The 20,113-nt window shown below is 42.1% G+C and overlaps 1 protein-coding gene across 1 annotated transcript in view; it reads left to right on the forward strand.

The window, feature by feature from the left end:
- The window catches only part of LOC118401369 (low-density lipoprotein receptor-related protein 5-like), an 85,720-nt gene that overhangs the window by 23,629 nt on the left and 41,978 nt on the right, over window positions 1-20,113 (forward strand). Inside the window, exons 6-8 of the mRNA XM_035798816.2 lie at window positions 577-708; window positions 8,579-8,975; window positions 10,721-10,892. Coding sequence (XP_035654709.1) covers window positions 577-708; window positions 8,579-8,975; window positions 10,721-10,892 — 701 coding nt within the window. The remainder of the gene's footprint in view (window positions 1-576; window positions 709-8,578; window positions 8,976-10,720; window positions 10,893-20,113) is intronic.

A 20,113-nucleotide genomic window follows, 5' to 3' on the forward strand; every position in this document is an offset into this window, starting at 1 on the left:
AATGTTGGTCTTGTTTGAAAATGTTTTTCTTTGGTTTCATTTTTAGTCTTCCCAAGTTCTCCATCAATTGTTATGTTGTGAAAATGGTTCTCTGAATATACATCAATGCATATGACTAGATCAGACCCTCCAGGATTATGCGATTCTGTGATAGAATTGTTTTTGTTGAATCATCAATTTCCTGCATATTATGCGTGGGCTTGCAAATTTGACCAATCACTGCAATGTTTCCGCATAAAACATTCAAATCATCACAATATTATCGCCTAAAACTGACCCATCACCGCAGTACAAAAAGAGGGCTTGCAATTTTAACCAATCGCATATTTTTCAGTCAAGCTACACATCAACTTTCCCTAGTCAGTGGATTTTCGTGAGAATTTGGACAAAATAATTTGAAAATGTCAAAATTGATGCAGCAAAGTCCTTAACTTTTCCCGCAAATATCACAAAAAATCCAAACAAAATTCTGGAGGGACTGATGGGTGTTTGCAGTGTGGATTTCAGTCTTAGTCAGTGAAACTGAAAGGACCCCATCTGTGTTATCTCTTCTGACATTGCTCATTGCGCCCACAGTCCATACCCCATGCAGCGACAGCAATGGAGGCTGCTCCCACCTGTGCCTGCTGTCGCCCATGCAACCCTTTTACAGCTGTGCATGCCCCACTGGAGTCAAGCTCAAGGAGGATGGGAAGACCTGTCGCCCAGGTAAGAGACTAGCTGTCTGTGACCATCTAGACCATCATCTGGTGTGGGTTACTAGCTACTCAGTCTTTTATAGGGGGCACTGTGCGTCCCAAATGGCACCCTATTCCCTATACAGTGCACTACTTTCGAACAGAGTTCTATGGGCCCTGAATGGTCAAAAGTAGTGCATTATATAGGAAATAAGGTACCATTTGAGACTCGGTCCATACAGTGCCCCCTCAGTGATCACTCCCTTTGCTTATGCTACTGTACATGTGTTGTGGTTTCACAGACATTCCCATCTGGTGTATGGGACTATTAACATTCCTGAGGTGATTTTAGTTTTGGACTGTCTTGCATTAGGCCTATTGAACTGCAGAGCTGCTCTTAATAATTTCATGTTATCGTGTCAGATGTCATTTTGTCCCATTTTCTTTAACTAGATTAGGAAATAAGACAAAGCTCTACTTTTAATTTCATAACTATGTAATTAAGCATAACATTTTGTGGAGAAAAAAAATGTATACAGTCGTTCAATTGAGATATTTGTCTTGGGTGCATTGGCATCCTGTTCCTCGTCAAAACATTAGCATGCCTAACCAGAGAGCCATGCCTAATCTCTGACAGATGGCAAGCTTCTGAATGCACAATTTACCATGCCGTTTGCTCTTAATTTCTATTTCTCTCACACACAGACAGCTACATATAGGCTAGAAGCATAGCACTCCACCCTTCCTCTCTGCACATTCCCTACTTTCCAGAGTTTACCAAAGACCACAAATGAGACAGACTGAGATTCAGGAAGGTTGGACCTCCTCTTTTTTTGCATTGTTATGTTTCTGCTGCTGTCATTCTCCTTGCTCTGCTACTCCAATCTCATTGCCTTGCTTCTTTGCAGAGAGACATTACGTAGGTAGCCAGGCCTAATCAGGTCACTGCTCCGTTTGTGTGTGTAGTGGTTACGGCCCGGGCTCATGAAACCTGTTTATTTGACTTGCCCCAGGGTGTGTTTAACATTCCCTCTGCTATGGTCTCGCTCTCTCTCTGGAGGGCCTGATCTCTTAACCCCTCCTGCCCATGACTTAAGGCATCCACATGTTTCCCATCTGAAACAGTTTGCTCATACACTATATATACAAAAGTATGTGGACACCCCTTCAAAATTTGTGGATTCTGCTATATCAGCCAACCCGTTGCTGACGGTGTATAAAATCGTGCACAGCCATGCAATCTCCATAGACAAACATTGGCAGTAGAATGGCCTCACTGAAGAGCTCAGTGCCTTTCAACGTGGCACCGTTATAGGATGCCAGCTTTTCAACAAGTCAGTTGGTCAAATTTCTGCCCTGCTAGATCTGCCCCGGTAAACTGTAAGTGCTGTTATTGTGAAGTGGAAACGTCTAGGAGCAGGAATGGCTCAGCCGCGAAGTTGTAGGCCACAAAAGCTCACAGAATGGGACCGCTGAGTGCTGTCAGTCCTCGGTTGCCACACTCACTACCAAGTTACAACTTGCCTCTGGAAGCAACGTCGGCACAATAACTGTTCGTCGGGAGCTTCATGAAATGGGTTTCCATGGCCGAGCAGCTGCACACAAGCCTAAGATCACTATGTGCAATACTAAGCGTCAGTTGGAGTGGTGTAAAGCCATTGGACCCTGGATCAGTGGAAACGCGTTCTCTGGAATGATGAATCACGCTTCACCATCTGGCAGTCTGACGGACAAGTCTGGGTTTGGCGGATGCCAGGAGAACGCTATCTGCCCGAATGCATAGGGCCAACTGTAAAGTTTGGTGGAGGAGGAATAATGGTCTTGGGTTTTTCTTTCATAGTTCGGGCTAGACCCCTTAGTTCCAGTGAAGGGAAGTCTTAAAGGCAACAGCATACAATTACTTTCTAGACAATTCTGTGCTTCCAACAGGAAGGCCCTTTCCTGTTTCAGCATGATAATGCCCTCGTGAACAAAGCGAGGTCCATACAGAAATTATTAGTCGAGATCAGTGTGGAAGAATTTGATTGGCCTGCACAGAGCCCTGACCTCAACCCCATCAAACACCTTTAGGATGAAATGAAACGCCGACAACGAACCAGGCCTCATCGCCCAACATCAGTGCCGACCTCACTAATGCTTTTGTGGCTCAATGAAAGTAAGTCCACGCAACAATGTTCCAACATATAGTGGAAAGCCTTCCCAGAAGAGTGGAGCAAAACGGGACACCAACTCCATATTAATGCCCATGATTTTACAATGAGATGTTTGACAAGCAGGTGTCCGCTTACTTTTGGTCTTGTAGTGTTTATTATGACTCCATTTTGTGAGGTTTTTGGCCTCACAGCTGTTTGTGGACACACAAAAGAATTGAGGCAAGCCGAAGTCTACACCCCTTTACAGTAGTGTTTTTTTGTCATTCAACGACAGATCAAATCAAATTTTATTAGTCACATGCCCCGAATGCAACAGGTGTAGGTAGACCTTACAGTGAAATGCTTACTTACGAGCCCCTAACCAACAATGCAGGTAAAAAAAAATATGGATGAGAATAAGAAATGAAAGTAACAAGTAAGCAGCAATAAAATAACAATAGCGAGACAATATACAGGGGGGTACCGGTACAGAGTTAATGTGCGGGGGCACCGGTTAGTTGAGGTAATATGTACAGTTGAAGTCGGAAGTTTACGTACACCTTTGCCAAATACATTTAAACTCAGTATTTCACAATTACTGGCATTTAATCCTAGTAAAAATGCAATGTCTTAAGTCAGTTAAGATCACCACTTTATTTTAGGAATGTGAAATGTCAGAATAATAGTAGAGAGAATTATTTATTTCAGCTTTTATTTCTTTGGTCACATTCCCAGTGGGTAAGAAGCTTACATACACTCAATTAGTATTTGGTAGCATTGCCTTTTAAATTGTTCAACGTTCAAACGTTTCGGGTAGTCTTTCACAAGCTTCCCACAATAAGTTGGCTGAATTTTGGCCCATTCCCCCTGACAGAGCTGGTGTAACTGAGTCAGGTTTTTAGGCCTCCTTGCTCGCACATGCTTTTTCACTTCTGCCCACACATTTTCTATAGCATTGAGGTCAGGGCTTTGTGATGGCCACTCCAATACCTTGACTTTGTTGTCATTAAGCCATTTTCCCAGAACTTTGGAAGTATGCTTGGGGTCATTGTGCATTTGGAAGACCCATTTGCGACCAAGCTTTAACTTCCTGACTTATGTCTTGAGATTAGAGGTTGACCGATTAATCGGAATGGCCGATTAATTGGGGCCGATTTCAAGTTTTCATAACAATCGGAAATCAGTATTTTTGGACACCGATTTGGACGATTATTATTATTATTTTTTTACACCTTTATTTAATCTTTATTTAACTAGGCAAGTCAGTGAATAACACTTTCTTATTTTCAATGACGGCCTAGGAACGGTGGGTTAACTGCCTCAGTGGGTTCAGGGGCAGAACGACAGAACGACAGACCTTGTCAGCTCGGGGGATTCAATCTTGCAACCTTACAGTTAACTAGTCCAACGCTCTAACCACCTGATTACATTGCACTCCACGCGGAGACTGCCTGTTAGGCGAATGCAGTAAGCCAAGGTAAGTTGCTAGCTAGCATTAAACTTAACTTATAAAAAACAATCAATCAATCATAACCCCTAGTTAACTACACATGGTTGATGATATTACTAGTTTATCTAGCGTGTCCTGCGTTGCATATAATCGATGCGGTGCGTATCGCACCGATACCAATGTGTACCAAACCATAAACATCAATGCCTTTCTTAAAATCAATAGACAGAAGTACATATTTTTAAACCTGCATATTTAGCTAAAATATATCCAGGTTAGCAGGCAACATTAATCAGGTGTCACTTCTCTTGCGTTCATTGCACGCAGAGTCAGTGTATATGGAACAGTTTGGGCCGCCTAATTTGCCAGAATATTACGTAATTATGACATAACATTGAAGGTTGTGCAATGTAATAGGAATATTTAGACTTATGGATGCCACCCGTTATATAAAATACGTAACGGTTCCGTATTTCACTGAAAAAATAAACGTCTTGTTTTCGAGATGATAGTTTCCGGATTCGGTCATATTAATGACCTAAGGCTCGTATTTCTGTGTGTTATCATATTATAATTAAGTCTATGATTTGATAGAGCAGTCTGACTAGGCAATGGTAGATTAGGCCGGTTTAAAATGGCTAGCTAGTTAGCGGGGTGCACGCTAATAGCTTTTCAAACGTCACTCGCTCTGAGACTTGGAGTGGTTGGTTCCCTTGCTCTGCATGGGTAACGCTGCTTCGAAGGTGGCTGTTGTCTTTGTGTTCCTGGTTCGAGCCCAGGTAGGAGCGAGGAGAGGTACGGAAGCTATACTGTTACACTACAATACTAAACTGCCTATAAGAACATCCAATAGTCAAAGGTTAATGAAATACAAATGGTATAGAGAGACATAGTCCTATAATTCCTACAACCTAAAACTTGTTACCTGGGAACATTGAAGACTCATGTTAAAAGGAACCGCCAGCTTTCATATGTTCTCATGTTCTGAGCAAGGAACTTAAACGTTAGCTTTCTTACATGGCACATATTGCACTTTTACTTTCTTTTCCAACACTTTGTTTTTGCATTATTTCAACCAAATTGAACATGTTTCATTATTTACTTGAGGCTAAATTGATTTTACTGATGCATTATATTAAGTTAAAATAAGTGTTCATTCAGTATTGTTGTAATCGTCATTATTACAAATAAATAAATAAAATCTTCCGATAAATCGGTATCGGCTTTTTTGGTCCTCCAATAATCGGTATCGGCGTTGAAAAATCATAGTCGGTCGACCTCTACTTGAGATGTTGCTTCAATATTTCCTGCTTCATGATACCATCTATTTTGTGAAGTGCAACAGTCCCTCCTGCAGCAAAGCACCCCCACAACATGATTCTGCCACCCCTGTGCTTCACGTTTGGGATGGTGTTCTTCGGCTTGCAAGCCTCCCCCTTTCCCCTCCAAACATAAAGATGGTCATTATGGCCAAACAGTTCTTTTTTTGTTTCATCAGACCAGAGGACATTTCTCCAAAAAGTACAATCTTTGTCCCCATGTGCAGTTGCAAACCGTAGTCTGGCCTTTTTATGGCGGTTTTGGAGCAGTGGCTTCTTCCTTGCAGAGCGGCCTTTCAGGTTATGTCGATCTGGGCCTCGTTTTACTGTGGATATAGATACTTTTGTACCTGTTTCCTCCAGCATGTTCTCAAGGTCCTTTGCTGTTGTTCTGGGATTGATTTGCACTTTTCGCACCAATGTACGTTCATCTCTAGGAGACCGAATACGTCTTCCTCCTGAGTGGTATGACAGCTGCGTGGTCCCATGGTGTTTATACTTGCTTACTATTGTATGTACAGATGAATGTGGTACCTTCAGGCGTTTGCAAATTGCTCCCAAGGATGAACCAGACTTGTGGAGGTCTACAATTTTTTTTCTGAGGTCTTGGCTGATTTCTTTTGATTTTTCCATGATGTCAAGCAAAGAGGGACTTTGTTTGAAGGTATGCCTTGAAATACATCCACAGGTACACCTCCAATTGACTTAGAAGCTTCTAAAGCTATGACATCATTTTCTGGATTTTTCCTAGCTGTTTAAAGGCACAATCAACTTAGTATATGTGAACTTCTGACCCACTGGAATTGTGATACAGTAAATAAGGGAAATAATCTGTCTGTAAACAATTGTTGGAAAAAGTACTTATGTCAAGCACAAAGTTGATGTCCTAACTGACTTGCCAAAACTATAGTTTGTTGACAAGAAATGTGTGGAGTGGTTGAAAAATTAGTTTTAATGACTCCAACCTAAGTGTATGTAAACTTCCGACTTCAACTGTACGTACGGTCACTGTGGGGACAACTTCATCGATGCCCTTATTGATGAAGCCAATGACTGATGTGGTGTACTCCTCAATGCCATCGGAGGAATCCCGGATCATATCCCAGTCTGTGTTAGCAAAACAGTCCTTTAGCGTAGCATCTGCTTCATCAGACCACTTTTTATTGATCTCGTCACTGGTGCTTCCTGCTTTAATTTTTTTCTTGTCAGCAGGAATCAGGAAGATAGAATTATGGTAAAATTTGCCAAATTGGAGGGAGAGCTTTGTGTGCATCTCTGTGTGGAGTAAAGGTGGTCTGGCGTTTTCTTCCCCTCTGGTTGCACATTTAACATGCTGATAGAAATTTTGTAAAACGGATTTAAGTTTCCCTGCATTAATGTCCACGGCTACTAGGATCGCCGCCTCTTATTTCTCGTTTTTCAAGCAATGGGTGTATGCGAGCACACTAGTTCGGATTGAACCGAACCAGCTAAACCGAAGCACGCAGATGCCTTAAGGAGAGGCCCCACCCACAACCCTCCTCGTGTGTGTATAAAGGTATAAAAACTGAGTTGTTGTGGTTTTCTTGGTCAACCCTTGTTTGTGGAGTGACAGCCCTGATTGGAGGCTGTTTTACCCGCGTTTACTTGTCAGGTGTGCGTAAGTGGCTGCAAGGAAGTCAGGCGCAGGAGAGCAGGTATTTGGTAGCACACGGAGCCTTTTATTCAGGCGAACCAAAAGCACAACAAGATAAAACAAATGGAAAATGAAAAATGGATAGTCCTAGGTAGTCCTAATTCTGAAACCCAGGTTCAGGCTGTCATAGTCCTGGTTCCCATCCCTCTCTGCAGGGGACAGAAAACACTATTGTCTATGTGCACCAGTCCTGTTAACGACAGCCCATTCATTAGCCCAAAAGGACTCTCCTCTCCCAGGCCAGGGATGCAGCGGAGCCTCTCTATTTGAATTTATAACTCTTCCAAATTGAGGCGGTTTATTCCCAGGCCAGGAAACAATGAGTCTTATTCTTTTAGCCTTCATTCCAGAGGCACAAGTAAAACATAGAGAGGGCCTGTGTGTGTGTGTTAGGGTAGCGGAGGGTTAGTTATCCCAGCCTGATAGAACTTATATGTATTCAGTGACTACAGGATTAAACAGACCCCCAGCAGCATTGACAGCTAAACGGAATGTAAGACAATACAACATTGTATCAGGTCTGATTAGGAGGAAAGCAGTGTGTGTGTGGGGGGGTGAGGGTCTGTGTAAAGTTTTTTTTTAAAGCACGCATACACGCTCCTCATTTGTTTAACTTGGGTGGCTAAATGGGGGGGCGTTTGTTGTGGATTTAGGGGACATCTTGTCACTTTGTCAAATGTGAAGCAGACCGAGGAGCGAATTTATATCAAAGACGTGGCGTTGTTCTCTTCTTGATGGAAAACGAAGGGCTATTTTTTCACTGTCATTACTGATTGGTGTCACCCCTGATGGATGACCCTTCTGATTGGGTGTCAGTAGTCTGCAGCTGGTTTTAAGGGTACTGGAGCGTAAATGGCTAAAACAGGAGCTTAGGCAAGGAAAAATTGGACCTAATTGCCTCTGCAGAGTGTGGCCCCAGTGACCAAATGCAGCTGCTATTTCAGCCATTCTACGATTCCCCTAAGGAAAACATCTTTATACACTTTTAGATAAAGGCTAAACTTAAAGACATTTGAAATGGATATTTAGATCTGGTCTTTTGGCTTTGTTTCAAAATCTTGTCTAAAGCCACTTCTCACTTTTTTTTAATTAAAAAGTGAAAGCATTTTTTATTTTCATAAGCTAAACAATTAAAATCAAGATTTTAAAGTTACACTATAAATTGCCCCTGAAATGTTCATTACTAAAACATATTCATTTATGCTTGTCAGGTAAGGCTATGTAGAACCTCAGATAAATCCCCAATAAGCTGTTATTTCACATGCTAGTTGAATGTTATGCTCTCTCCCCACTCATTCCCAATTATATACACTTCTCTACCCTAGGTGCGGAGCAGGTTCTACTGCTGGCCAGGCGGACTGACCTGAGGAGGATTTCTCTGGACCTCCCAGATTTCACTGACATCGTTCTGCAAGTGGACGACATCCGCCATGCCATCGCCATCGACTATGACCCTGTGGATGGATATGTGTACTGGACAGACGACGAGGTTAAAGCCATCCGCCGCTCCCGCATTGACGGCACCGATGCCCAGACCCTGGTCACCACGGAGATCAACCACCCAGATGGCATTGCGGTGGATTGGGTGGCCCGGAACCTTTACTGGACGGATACGGGTACTGACCGTATTGAGGTTACAAGGCTGAACGGAACCTCGCGCCGCATTCTGATCTCAGAGAACCTGGATGAACCAAGGGCCATTGTGCTGGACCCTGTCAATGGGTACGTGTGTCCATTGTAGATTTGTGGCTTTTTTCTTACTTCATCACGGTAATCAATTTAACTAATTTCAGCAAAACATTTGAATTAATGTATTTGAACTCAGTAACTTTTTTACAGCATTCCTTTTGATTCCAACAAAACCTTCCATACATATGTGCCCATTGAAGAAGTGATCAGAAAAGTGACTTTAGACCTGAATGCCAAAACATTCAGGAGATAAAGGTGCTCAAAGTTGACCCACCATACCATGAGACAACCATGTCTGCTTTACTGGAAAAGATTAACGGTGGAGTTTGATATCATTTAAAAGCTTACAAACGGTGTCAAACTAATTTATTATTTAATAAAAATGTAATTGAGTAATCAAACCCTTTACTCTGTACTTTGTTGAATCACCTTTGGCAGGGGTTACAGCCTCGAGTCTTCTTGGGTATGACGCTACAAGCTTGGCACACATGTATTTGGGGAGTTTCTTCCATTCTTCTCTGCAGATCCTGGATGGGGAGTGTTGCTACACAGCTATTTCAAGTCTCTCCAGAGATGTTCAATCGGGTTCAACTCCGGGCTCTGGCCGTCCCATTTCAAGGACATTCAGAGTCTTGTCTCAAAGCCACTGCTGTGTTGTCTTGGCTGTGTGCTTATGGTTGTTGTCCTGTTGGAAGGTGAATCTTCTAACCAGTCTGAGGTCCTAAGTGCTCTGGAGCAGGTTTTCATCAATGATCTCTCTGTACTTAGCACTGTTCATCTTTGCCTCGATCCTGACTAATCTCTCATTCCCTGCCGCTGAAAAACATCCCCACAGCTTGATGCTGCAAACACCATGCTTCAACATAGGGATGGTGCCAGGTTTCCTCCAGGCGTGACGCTTGGCATTCAGACCAAAGAGTTCAATATTGGTTTAATCAGACCAGAGAATCTAATTTCTCATGGTCTAAGATTATTTTTGGCAAACTCCAAGCGGGGGTGTCGTGCCTTTTACTGAGGAATGGCTTCTGTCTGGGCACTCTACCATAAAGGCCTGATTTGGTGGAGTGCTGCAAAGATGGTTGTCCTTCTGGAAGGTTCTCCCATCTCCACAGAGGAACTCTGGCGCTCTGTTTGAGTGACCATCGGGTTCTTGGTCATCTCCCTGACCAAGGACCTTCTCCCCAAACTGCTCAGTTTGGATGGGAGGCCAGCTCTAGTAAGAGACTTGATGGTTCCAAACTTCTTCCATTCTTCCAGAATGTTTTTGGTACCCTTCCCCAGATCTGTGCTTCGACACAATCCTGTCTCGGAGCTCTACGGACAATTCCTTCGACCTCATGGCTTGATTTTTGCTCTGATATGCACTGTCAACTGTGGGATCTTATATAGACAGGTGTGTGCCTTTCCAAATCATGTCCAATCAAATGAATTTACCACAGGTGGACTCCGATCAAGTTGTAGAAACATCTCAAGGATGATCAATGGAAACTGGATGCACTTGAGCTCAATTTCGAGTCTCATATCAAAGGTTCTGAATACTTATGTAAACATGGTATTTCTGTTTATTCAAAAATGTCTAAAAACCTGTCTTCACTTTGTTATTATGGGTTATTGTGTGTAGGTTGCTGAGAAGAAAAAAAATAGTTAATCCATTTTAGATCCATTTATATTCAAATGGATTTTCTGTATGTACTAACCCAAACCTGTTTTTTTTTTGTTCCATTCTCACTTAAAGCATTTTTGTTTGGTTTTAATTCTGTCCTGGACTCTCTCCACAGTTACATGTACTGGACAGACTGGGGGGAGAAGCCTAAAATAGAGCGTGCTAACCTGGATGGAATGGACCGTCTCGTGCTGCTCAATACCTCGCTGGGTTGGCCCAACGGTTTAGCCATCGACTATGAAGCAGGAAAACTATACTGGGGCGATGCCAAGACGGACAAAATTGAAGTAAGTAAAAAAAAAAGTGTTTCTTATGCATCAAATAGTTGTGTATGGTGCAACTATACTATTACCATCATGGTTTGATGGTGTTGATTGTGGAAGCAGTTGAGTTTAGATCTCCCTAGGACTTGTTGTTCTCTCATTCATTCTCCTCATTTGAGGTTGTCTGGTGTGTTTGTGTTGCCTGTGGAGGTTGAGAAGTGCTTCAGGAGCACATTCTTAGATGAGGTGAGGCAGCCGTGGCCTGATATTTATCTGACCATTGATCCCATGTGAGCGACAGAGGAATGTCAGAGAGAGAGCTCTTATGTAATACCAGGAGAGGCAACACTAGATTTCCTGTCAGACATGCACTGCAGTTTTATCGTTTTTTGTATTCTTACGGCTAGGACTTTATACTGTACATCTTTCCTGACTGCCTCTGTTTAAAGCCTACTTTTTTGAAACACTGATATTGCCCAATATTGTTATTTTTGGGGAGCCATGTGAAGGACAGAATTATTTGAAGAGGATAGAAACTGATCTAGGCCCGTCCTATGTGAGAGCGCGGTGGGTGATCATATCTTTAGAGGAATAGCTGTGTGTGTCTTCAAGGTTTCTGACTGTATTGTATGATTTATCGTCTACCTGCATGCACAGGTCCCTGGGTGTTGAATACCATGGTGGCCATTTTTCTCCAGTCACACGCTCCATATAATATGTAAATACAGGAAGAGCCGGAGCCTCCTCCCAGATGAGGTTTAACACAGGACTTGATGGAAATACATTTGTTTTCCTTTTCCTTCTCTCTCTCTGTGTGTGTGTGTGTGTGTGTGTGTGTGTGTGTGTGTGTGTGTGTGTGTGTGTGTGTGTGTGTGTGTGTGTGTGTGTGTGTGTGTGTGTGTGTGTGTGTGTGTGTGTGTGTGTGTGTGTGTGTGTGTGTGTGTGTGTGTGTGTGTGTCTCTCCTGTTGGTTGAATATTCCCCTCATCATAACTATGCTTTTACCAGTGGCTATTGAACTCCCTTTAGTTTCTGCTTGTTTAAGAGCAGTATGTTTGACTGACCTCATCAGTCTTTGGAAGTTAACCCAGGGAATAGTTTTCCAAGCTCGCCTCAGTCGCCTAGCACCCTGCAGGGGCATTGTTCACGGTATCTGAAAGCATGAACTGCCCCTAGCTCCAGAGTTGGAAGGGCAGCAGGGGAAAGGGGTGGCTAGGGAGAAGACATTCCATTTACAGATTCACTCAAACTCTTAGTTGAACTGTACATCATTTTGACCTACCTAGCTAAAATGCTCTGAAGCTGTTGATTTTCATTAAGGGGGTCAGACGTGCAAGCTGAGATGAATGAGCAGGGATTAGGGAGCTCCCGCTGAGATATTGAGCTCACTGAGAGGCCATAGACTTGTCCACATGTCACGATACCAGAATATTGACTTCAGTACCAGGTTTAGTATAATGATACTCGATGCCATCGCAATAGCAAAACAATACCACGTCGGTAATCAGTTTATAATAGCAATCAGGCACCTCAGGGGTTTGTGGTATATGGCCTATATACCACGGCTAAGGGCTGTATCCAGGCACTCCTCATATATAAAAAATATAATTTCTGGATTACATGTGTTTTTTTTAAAGGTATTATTGCACGGTTGCAGCTACAAACACAAGCATTTTGCTGCACCTGTGATAACATCTGCAAATCTGTAACGGCCGTTGTTGGTGGAAGAAGGTGAGGACCAAGGTGCAGTGTGGTATGTGTCCATATTTATTAAAATGAACACGGAAATACCAAAAAATACCAAAGAGAAACGACCGAAAACAGTACTGGCTGGTGCAGACACACAACAGAAAACAATCACCCATGAAACACAATAGAAAACAGGCTCCCTAAATATGGTTCTCAATCAGGGACAAGGATTGACAGCTGCCTCTGATTGAGAACCATACCAGGCCAAACACAGAAATAGCAAATCATAGAAAAACTAACATAGACAACCCACCCAACTCACGCCCTGACCATACTAAAACAAAGACATAACAAAAGAACTAAGGTCAGAACGTGACAAAACCTGTTTACGTGACCAATAAACTTGGACTTTATTTATGATGGTAAAATGCATCCCACCAATGCACGATAGGAAAAAAAGCAAACCGTTGTGCCGGTATTGGGGTCACATCTTTTGAATATATTGGCTAGAATCAAGCAGTTTTTTTTGGGGAAAAGAGGGCGTCGTGGCTATGGAACCTGGCTATGATGTGGGGAAAGTGGGAGGGAGGGTACAAATTCAAGTACAGACTACTTTTCTATATTCAAGGGGGGAGAAAAACATAGCTGGGCTGTTTTTCATTTTGTAAAGCAGCTTGTTTCTTAACCAGGCAAGGGTAGCAAAACTATAAGGCTGGTTGGTGGTGACTGGTTAGCTATGGGGAAGCAAGAGTCGCCTTCGCGATTTGTATAATGTATTATGCGCATATCAATTGAAGTCATCGCTGAAAAGCTCTCAATCTCTCCAAAAAGCATTGTCCAGTCCACTTAGTAGTCAGATTTTAGTCACAGAGATAATTTAGTCTGGTTTTAGTCAACTAAATGAAAAATACCATTTGTTTAGTTGTAGTTTTTTTCTGGGTCAGTTATAGTGTCGTCAATTGATACTCAAAAATAGGTATTTTTGTTTTCACACTTTGTCCCTTCCAGACAATTTTCGTGAAGGTGGTTCACTGAATTTTGCTCAATTCAAGAGTCCCCCAAAGCGAACCAAACTGAGACCACCTTTTTTAGGGCAATGTGAACACAAAGCTCCCTGGGTTTGCTTGTCATTATTCCCGCACCACAAACTAGACTACTGCAACACCGTTTCCCCTGCCATAAACCTTCTCCCATTGGGAAAAATGTGTGCTGTTTCTGGATAGGCCTATTGATTAGCGATTGTCAAGGATGCACAGAAATGCCAAAATACAGTTGAAGTCGGAAGTTTACATACACCTTAGCCAAATACATTTAAACTCAGTTTTTCACAATTTCTGACATTTAATCCTAGTAAAAATTCCCTGTCTTAGGTCAGTTAGGATCACCACTTTTTATTTAAAAAATGTGAAATGTCAGAATAATAGTAGAGATGATTTATTTCAGCTTTTATTTCTTTCATCACATTCCCAGTGGATCAGAAGTCTACATACAATAAATTAGTATTTGGTAGCATTGCCTTTAAATTGTTTAACTTGAGTCAAACGTTTCGGGTAGCCTTCCACAAGCTTCCCACAATAAATTGGGTGAATTTTGGCCCATTCCTCCTGACAAAGCTGGTGTAATTGAGTCAGGTTTTTAGGCCTCCTTGCTCACACACACTTTTTCAGTTCTACCCACACATTTTCTATGTGATTGAGGTCAGGGCTTTGTGATGGCCACTCTAAGCCATTTTGACAGAACTTTGGAAGTATGCTTGGCGTCATTGTCCATTTGGAAGACCCATTTGTGACCAAGCTTTAACTTCCTGACCGATGTCTTGAGATGTTGCTTCAATATATCCACATAATTTTCCTACCTCGTGATGCCATCTATTTTGTGAAGTGCACCAGTCCCTCCTGCAGCAAAGCACCCCCACAACATTATGCTGCCACCCCCGTGCTTCACGGTTGGGATGGTGTTCTTCGACTTGCAAGCCTCCCCCTTTTTCCTCCAAACATAACGATGGTCATTATGGCCAAGCAGTTCTATTTTTGTTTCATCAGACCAGAGGACATTTCTCCAAAAAGTACAATCTTTGTCCCCATGTGCAGTTGCAAACCATAGTCTGGCTTTATTATGGCGGTTTCCTTGCTGAGCAGCCTTTCAGTTTATGTCGATATAGGACTCGTTTTACTGTGGCTATAGATACCTTTGTACCAATTTCCTCCAGCATCTTCACAAGGTCCTTTGCTGTTTTTCTGGGATTGATTTGCACTTTTCGCACCAAATACATTAATCTCTAGGAGACAGAATGCGTCTCCTTCCTGAGTGGTATGACGGCTGCGTGGTCCCATGGTGTTTATACTTGCGTACTATTGTCTGTACAGATGAATGTGGTACCTTTAGGCATTTGGAAATTGCTCCCAAGGATGAACCAAACTTGTAGAGGTCTACAATTTTTTTTTCTGAGGTCTTGGCTGATTTTCTTTTGATTTTTCTCATGATGTCAAGCAAAGAGGCACTGAGTTTGAAGGTAGGCCTTGAAATACATCCACAGGTACACCTCCAATTGACTCAAATGATGTCAATTAGACTATCAGAAGCTTCTAAAGCCATGACATAATTTTCTGGAATTTTCCTAGCTGTTTAAAGGCACAGTCAACTTAGTGTATGTAAACTTCTGACCCACTGGAATTGTGATACAGTGAATTATAAATTAAATAATCTGTCTGTAAACAATTGTTGGAAAAATGACTTGTGTCATGCACAAAGTAGATGTTGTAACTGACTTGCCAAAACTATAGTTTGTTAACAAGACATTTGTGGAGTGGTTGAAAAACAAGTTTTAATAATGCCAACCTAAGTGTATGTAAACTTCTTACTTCAACTGTATGTGTGGCGTTTTTTAGTTCAGATGATTTGTTTGCAATGTGTGATCTATAGGCTAAGAGGGCTTCATATACTGTTTAGTCGATTGTGGGGTTTGAATAGTGTGAAAACACAAACATACAGTATTTGGTGAGATCACAACACAGGGTAGAAAATGTATTCTAGCTCTTAAAGGGGCAGTAGACTACATTGGATGTACAATTTTCAATTACAGCATTAATTAATCTGCAGTTATTCTTCTGATATTATTATTCTAATATTTTCATGTTAATAGTATCGTTTTTTTACTAAATGTTATTTAGCTTTTTTTTTTTTTACCCCAGAGTTCACTTTAAAGTGGACTGAGATATGTTATTTTAAAGAGCACTATATGTGAAAACACATTTTTTTTAACTGTCTGTTTGAGTTCGGTCTTTTATTTCTCCCACTTTATGCTTTGGTCAAAAATATGAGAATAGGGCGAGTCCACTACATTATTTGGGCATAAGTTAACAGAATGCAAGCTTTTAAAAGTAAAATTTTCACTGGACAGTTACTTTAAATCGAAGTAATAACCTGTTTAATTTAAGTGCCACATTTCTATAAGCATCACACACTAGTGTTGCCAGAAGTCTTACATTCCTTAACTTTCTGTCTGGTGAAGAGTTGTTTATTTTGTCTGTAGTCTGGACCCTGCAGCCCAGAGCCCCCCTGCTTGACTCTCTCCGTCTGTGTAGAGCAGATGGAGAAACAGAAACCGAGCAGGACTAGTGGTGGAGCGCTTCAGAGAGGAGGGGGTTGGGCAGCACTGCCTCTCCTCTCACAACACAGCACACCTAACCAATGTGCTGACTGACAAGGGGAGCCCCTCGCCCATGTGCTCTACCGTGACCCCTGCACTGGACCTGACAATGGCAGCATAGAATGGTGGCGGGGCTGGCCCTTAGTCTTCCTCAGCAGCCCCCACCCCTGAACCAGATGCACACTTTGGTGGCAGCCCTGCTTCCAGAGGCTCCCAGCAGCTGACAAGTGTGTCTTGTTCTTCTCTTTTCACAAGGGTTTTTCAGCTTCACCTAATGGAGGCCCGGGCCATTCTCCCACAGACCCACTTAGCTGCTGAAAGGGACAGTAGTGCTTGAAGTGCTAATGGGGGGAATCCACGTGCAGCTCAGACATCAGCAATTTCTCATTAAAGTTTTTTTTTTACAGAATGCAGCACTTGTTTTTAATTCCCCTTCGTGTTTTTGTAATGGCTGTCCAAGACAATTTTTTTCCTTAAAGAAGTGTTAATTTAGTTGTTACTGTATTCTTTTTAACCTTTTTCTTTTTAGATGAAAACAACATTAGGCATTGAATGAAAAAATTTAAAAAGTGCCTTCTGGCATTTGGAATGTGGCAGTTCACTGGCTGAATGGTTATAAATAGAGGTCTGGAGGCTTTTTAGCCCTCCTCCCAGCCTCTCTTTCCATCCCCCTTTTTCTATTTTTCTGTGCTGTTGAAGGAGCCTGTCTGAGAATATATTTCTTTCTTCCTTTCTGTTTCAAAGTGAATTACTTTTGTGTCCAAATACATTTCCATTATAAATGTTTCATGTGTGAGGGGTTAGATCTTCAATAAATGTTTTTCCATCTTCACACATAGCATAGCTTTCATGCACTGGCATGTGTGGCTCTGACCCAATTTACATCATCCGATGTGGCTGAGAGTGTCTCTCAGGGGATGTTTTGTATTAAATACCACTTTTACTCTAGTTTTTAAAGATAATTACGGCTTACAATTCACCATTTCCATCTCCAGAGGTAGCAACCTTTCAGAGTATGCTGGAAGAGGCACGTTTCAGTCGGCATTTTCCATTGCTTGCTTGTTGAGTAAATAGTCCAGAGTAAGTCAGACACTTTCAATTATGTACATTTTGGAAATATCATTTGTTTTTCTTTGTCCATCTTAATACATTTTCTGAAGTGAAGTTACAATACTATTAAAGGACCCATCTTCTGCAACGTAATTGAATGATCAAGGATGAATAGAGTTTAGCATGTACTGGAGTTTTACCGGCAAAACTACAGGCAAGGGCTGTGGCTGTCACAATTTCGTCAGCCTGTGATTGCCAAGCAAATAACTGTCAGTCAAGCGGGAATTGACCGTTAATTCACAAACACATTTAGCATCTCCTGGCTATAATGATATAATGATGAATCCAAGGACCGGTGATTAGTATTCTGGCATCGTCGTATGCCAGAGGGGAGGATCAGGAGAAGACGTGACAGTACCCCTGATGCGCCGCTCCAGCCGCAGGACGACGCCGACCAGAGGGACAACCCGAGGACGAGGAGAGACGGCTTATTCTATCCACTGGAATCCCAGGACAAGTGATTAGTATTCTGGCAATGTTGCACGCCGGAGGTGAGAAGCAGGAGAAGATGTGACAGATATGAAGAAAATGTATATTTCAAAAGAACAGAATAGTATACTCTGAGTTGTCATTGTGTTAGTCCTGATCTGATTATGCCATATGGCTGTGGGCTACACTAGTTCATTTAGCAGACAAGAATTGCTTAGAATTACATAGCATCATTTTATAGTATGAAGAATACAATTGAACAAAGCTGAATAAAATAAAGGATATTTTCTCCGAACAGTAAAAGCACGAGCCTATATCAATCTACTATCCTCCATAGTAGAAATGATTACCTATTCTGTGTGAGAAGTAAATATTCCAAAGATAAGTCTGGGACAGTTGTGGGATGTGGTAGTTCCCAAATTAATACAACCACTAGCGTCAACAAACCTTTTTTACGCAATGTGGCTGACGCAACAGATCAGAACGATTAGCTTAAAATGTTGATAAACTATTAGGCTATTTCTTAATATTATAAGCGCAGCAATGCGCTAACGGCAGTAGGCTATCAAGGCACAACGTGAGATCCAAATGCAGACACAGGAGGCAGATGGTTGGAGTCTTACAATAGATGGGCAAGAGAATGGTCGTGGACAGGCAAAAGGTCAAAACCAGATCAGAGTCCAGGAGGTACAGAGTGGCAGACAGGCTCGTGGTCAAGGCAGGCAGAATGGTCAGGCAGGTGGGTACAAAGTCCAGAAACAGGCAAGGGTCAAAACCGGGAGGACTAGAAAAAGGAGAATGCAAAAAGCAGGAGACCGGGAAAACCGCAGCCCATGTACTCCCCTTCAAAAAAGTGGTGACCCTTTTGAACTAAATAATTATCACCCTATTTCTAAACTTTCTTGCCTTGCTAAAATATTAGAATCCTTTATTAATTCTCAGTTAAGATCTTTCTTATCTTTGAAATGTATTCTAAATGTACAACAGTTGGGTTTTAGACCAGGTCATAGTACTCTCTGCTGCATCCCTAGTTATAAATGATGTGGTTACCTGCATGGATAAAAGGCAACATTGTGCCGCCCTCTTCATTGACCTGTCAAAGGCTTCCGATAATGTTGATCACTCACTGCTAATTCAGAGGCTTTCCTCAATTCGCTTAGACCAGGCTGCATGTAACTGGTTTAAAAATTACTTGACAGATAGAACTCAATGTGTATCTACTTATGGTGTTAAATTAGGTTTCCTGGATATTACGAAAGGTGTTCCGCAGGGGTCAATTTTGGGTCCACACATTTTGGGTCAACAGAACTTTTCTTTGCTACCAAGTAGGCCTATTCCTTTTCCCGAGATACAATGGAGTTTGAAATGGTGATTGGCCTAGAGTCCACTACCTCCTTTTCTTTTAAACGTGCTGCTGAAAGCCTGGTTTTGAATACGGTCCAAGAACATCCCCTTTCATCTTGGGACTCGCACGTCTGAAAGAAGGCTAAATTATTGGCACTCTGATTAGCAGGTTTTTCCTTAAACAGTAAGGGAATTGTGGTCTTTTATTTGTCTCTCTTTGTGTTTTTGCCTCTTTTTGAGGAATCTGACTCCCTCTGCAGCCGCGCCACCCCCACCTCCCGGTGAAAGCCTCTGATGTTGCCGCACACCCCCTCTTTCACCCCATCACTGGTGAGATCCTGAGGATAACTCATTTGACTGATGCGCTAGTCCTCTATACAGAAACTCCTGCTTTGTTGTACAATTATGCAGATTCTCCTTCGTTGGAGCATTTAGTCACCCTTCATTGCCATGTGTGTGCGGCGGGTTTCCATATGGTACATTAGAGGGAAATAACAGGGGGCGGTGATGGAATTTCCTCCTGTAAAATATGAGAGGAATGAAAAATATATCTAGGAACTGGGTGTTAGTTCTCAGAAGTGGTCTGAACCTCAAAGACCTCCTGTGATCTCAACCGCTAGGCCTATACCCATCTCTACATGCTGGTGAGAAAAGAGTAGAGGCAACTTTGAACCCATGTGTGAAAATAACACTTTTCCTTCTATGGCACTCTGCTGAGCCATGAATCTCATTAAAATAACTAAGATTAAGGCCTCCCGAGTGGCACAGTGGTCTAAGGCACTGCATCGCAGTACTAGCTGTGCCCCTAGAGATCCTGGTTAGTCCCCCCCAAAAAATAACTACGATTAAATGGACAAAAATAGATTCTAAATTGCCTGTTTTTATGACAAATAAATCATTATGTGAAGTGGTCTATTTCTATTTTTGTTTTAAAGTGGAGAAAGTGCACGAACAACAATGAGTAATTGAGTGCATTTGATTACTTGAGTTGTTTTCTGTGCTTCAGTCAAAGTAGTGGCATCCAG

Source organism: Oncorhynchus keta, chromosome 22, assembly GCF_023373465.1.
Source record: "Oncorhynchus keta strain PuntledgeMale-10-30-2019 chromosome 22, Oket_V2, whole genome shotgun sequence".
In the NCBI taxonomy this organism is placed as follows: domain Eukaryota; kingdom Metazoa; phylum Chordata; class Actinopteri; order Salmoniformes; family Salmonidae; genus Oncorhynchus; species Oncorhynchus keta.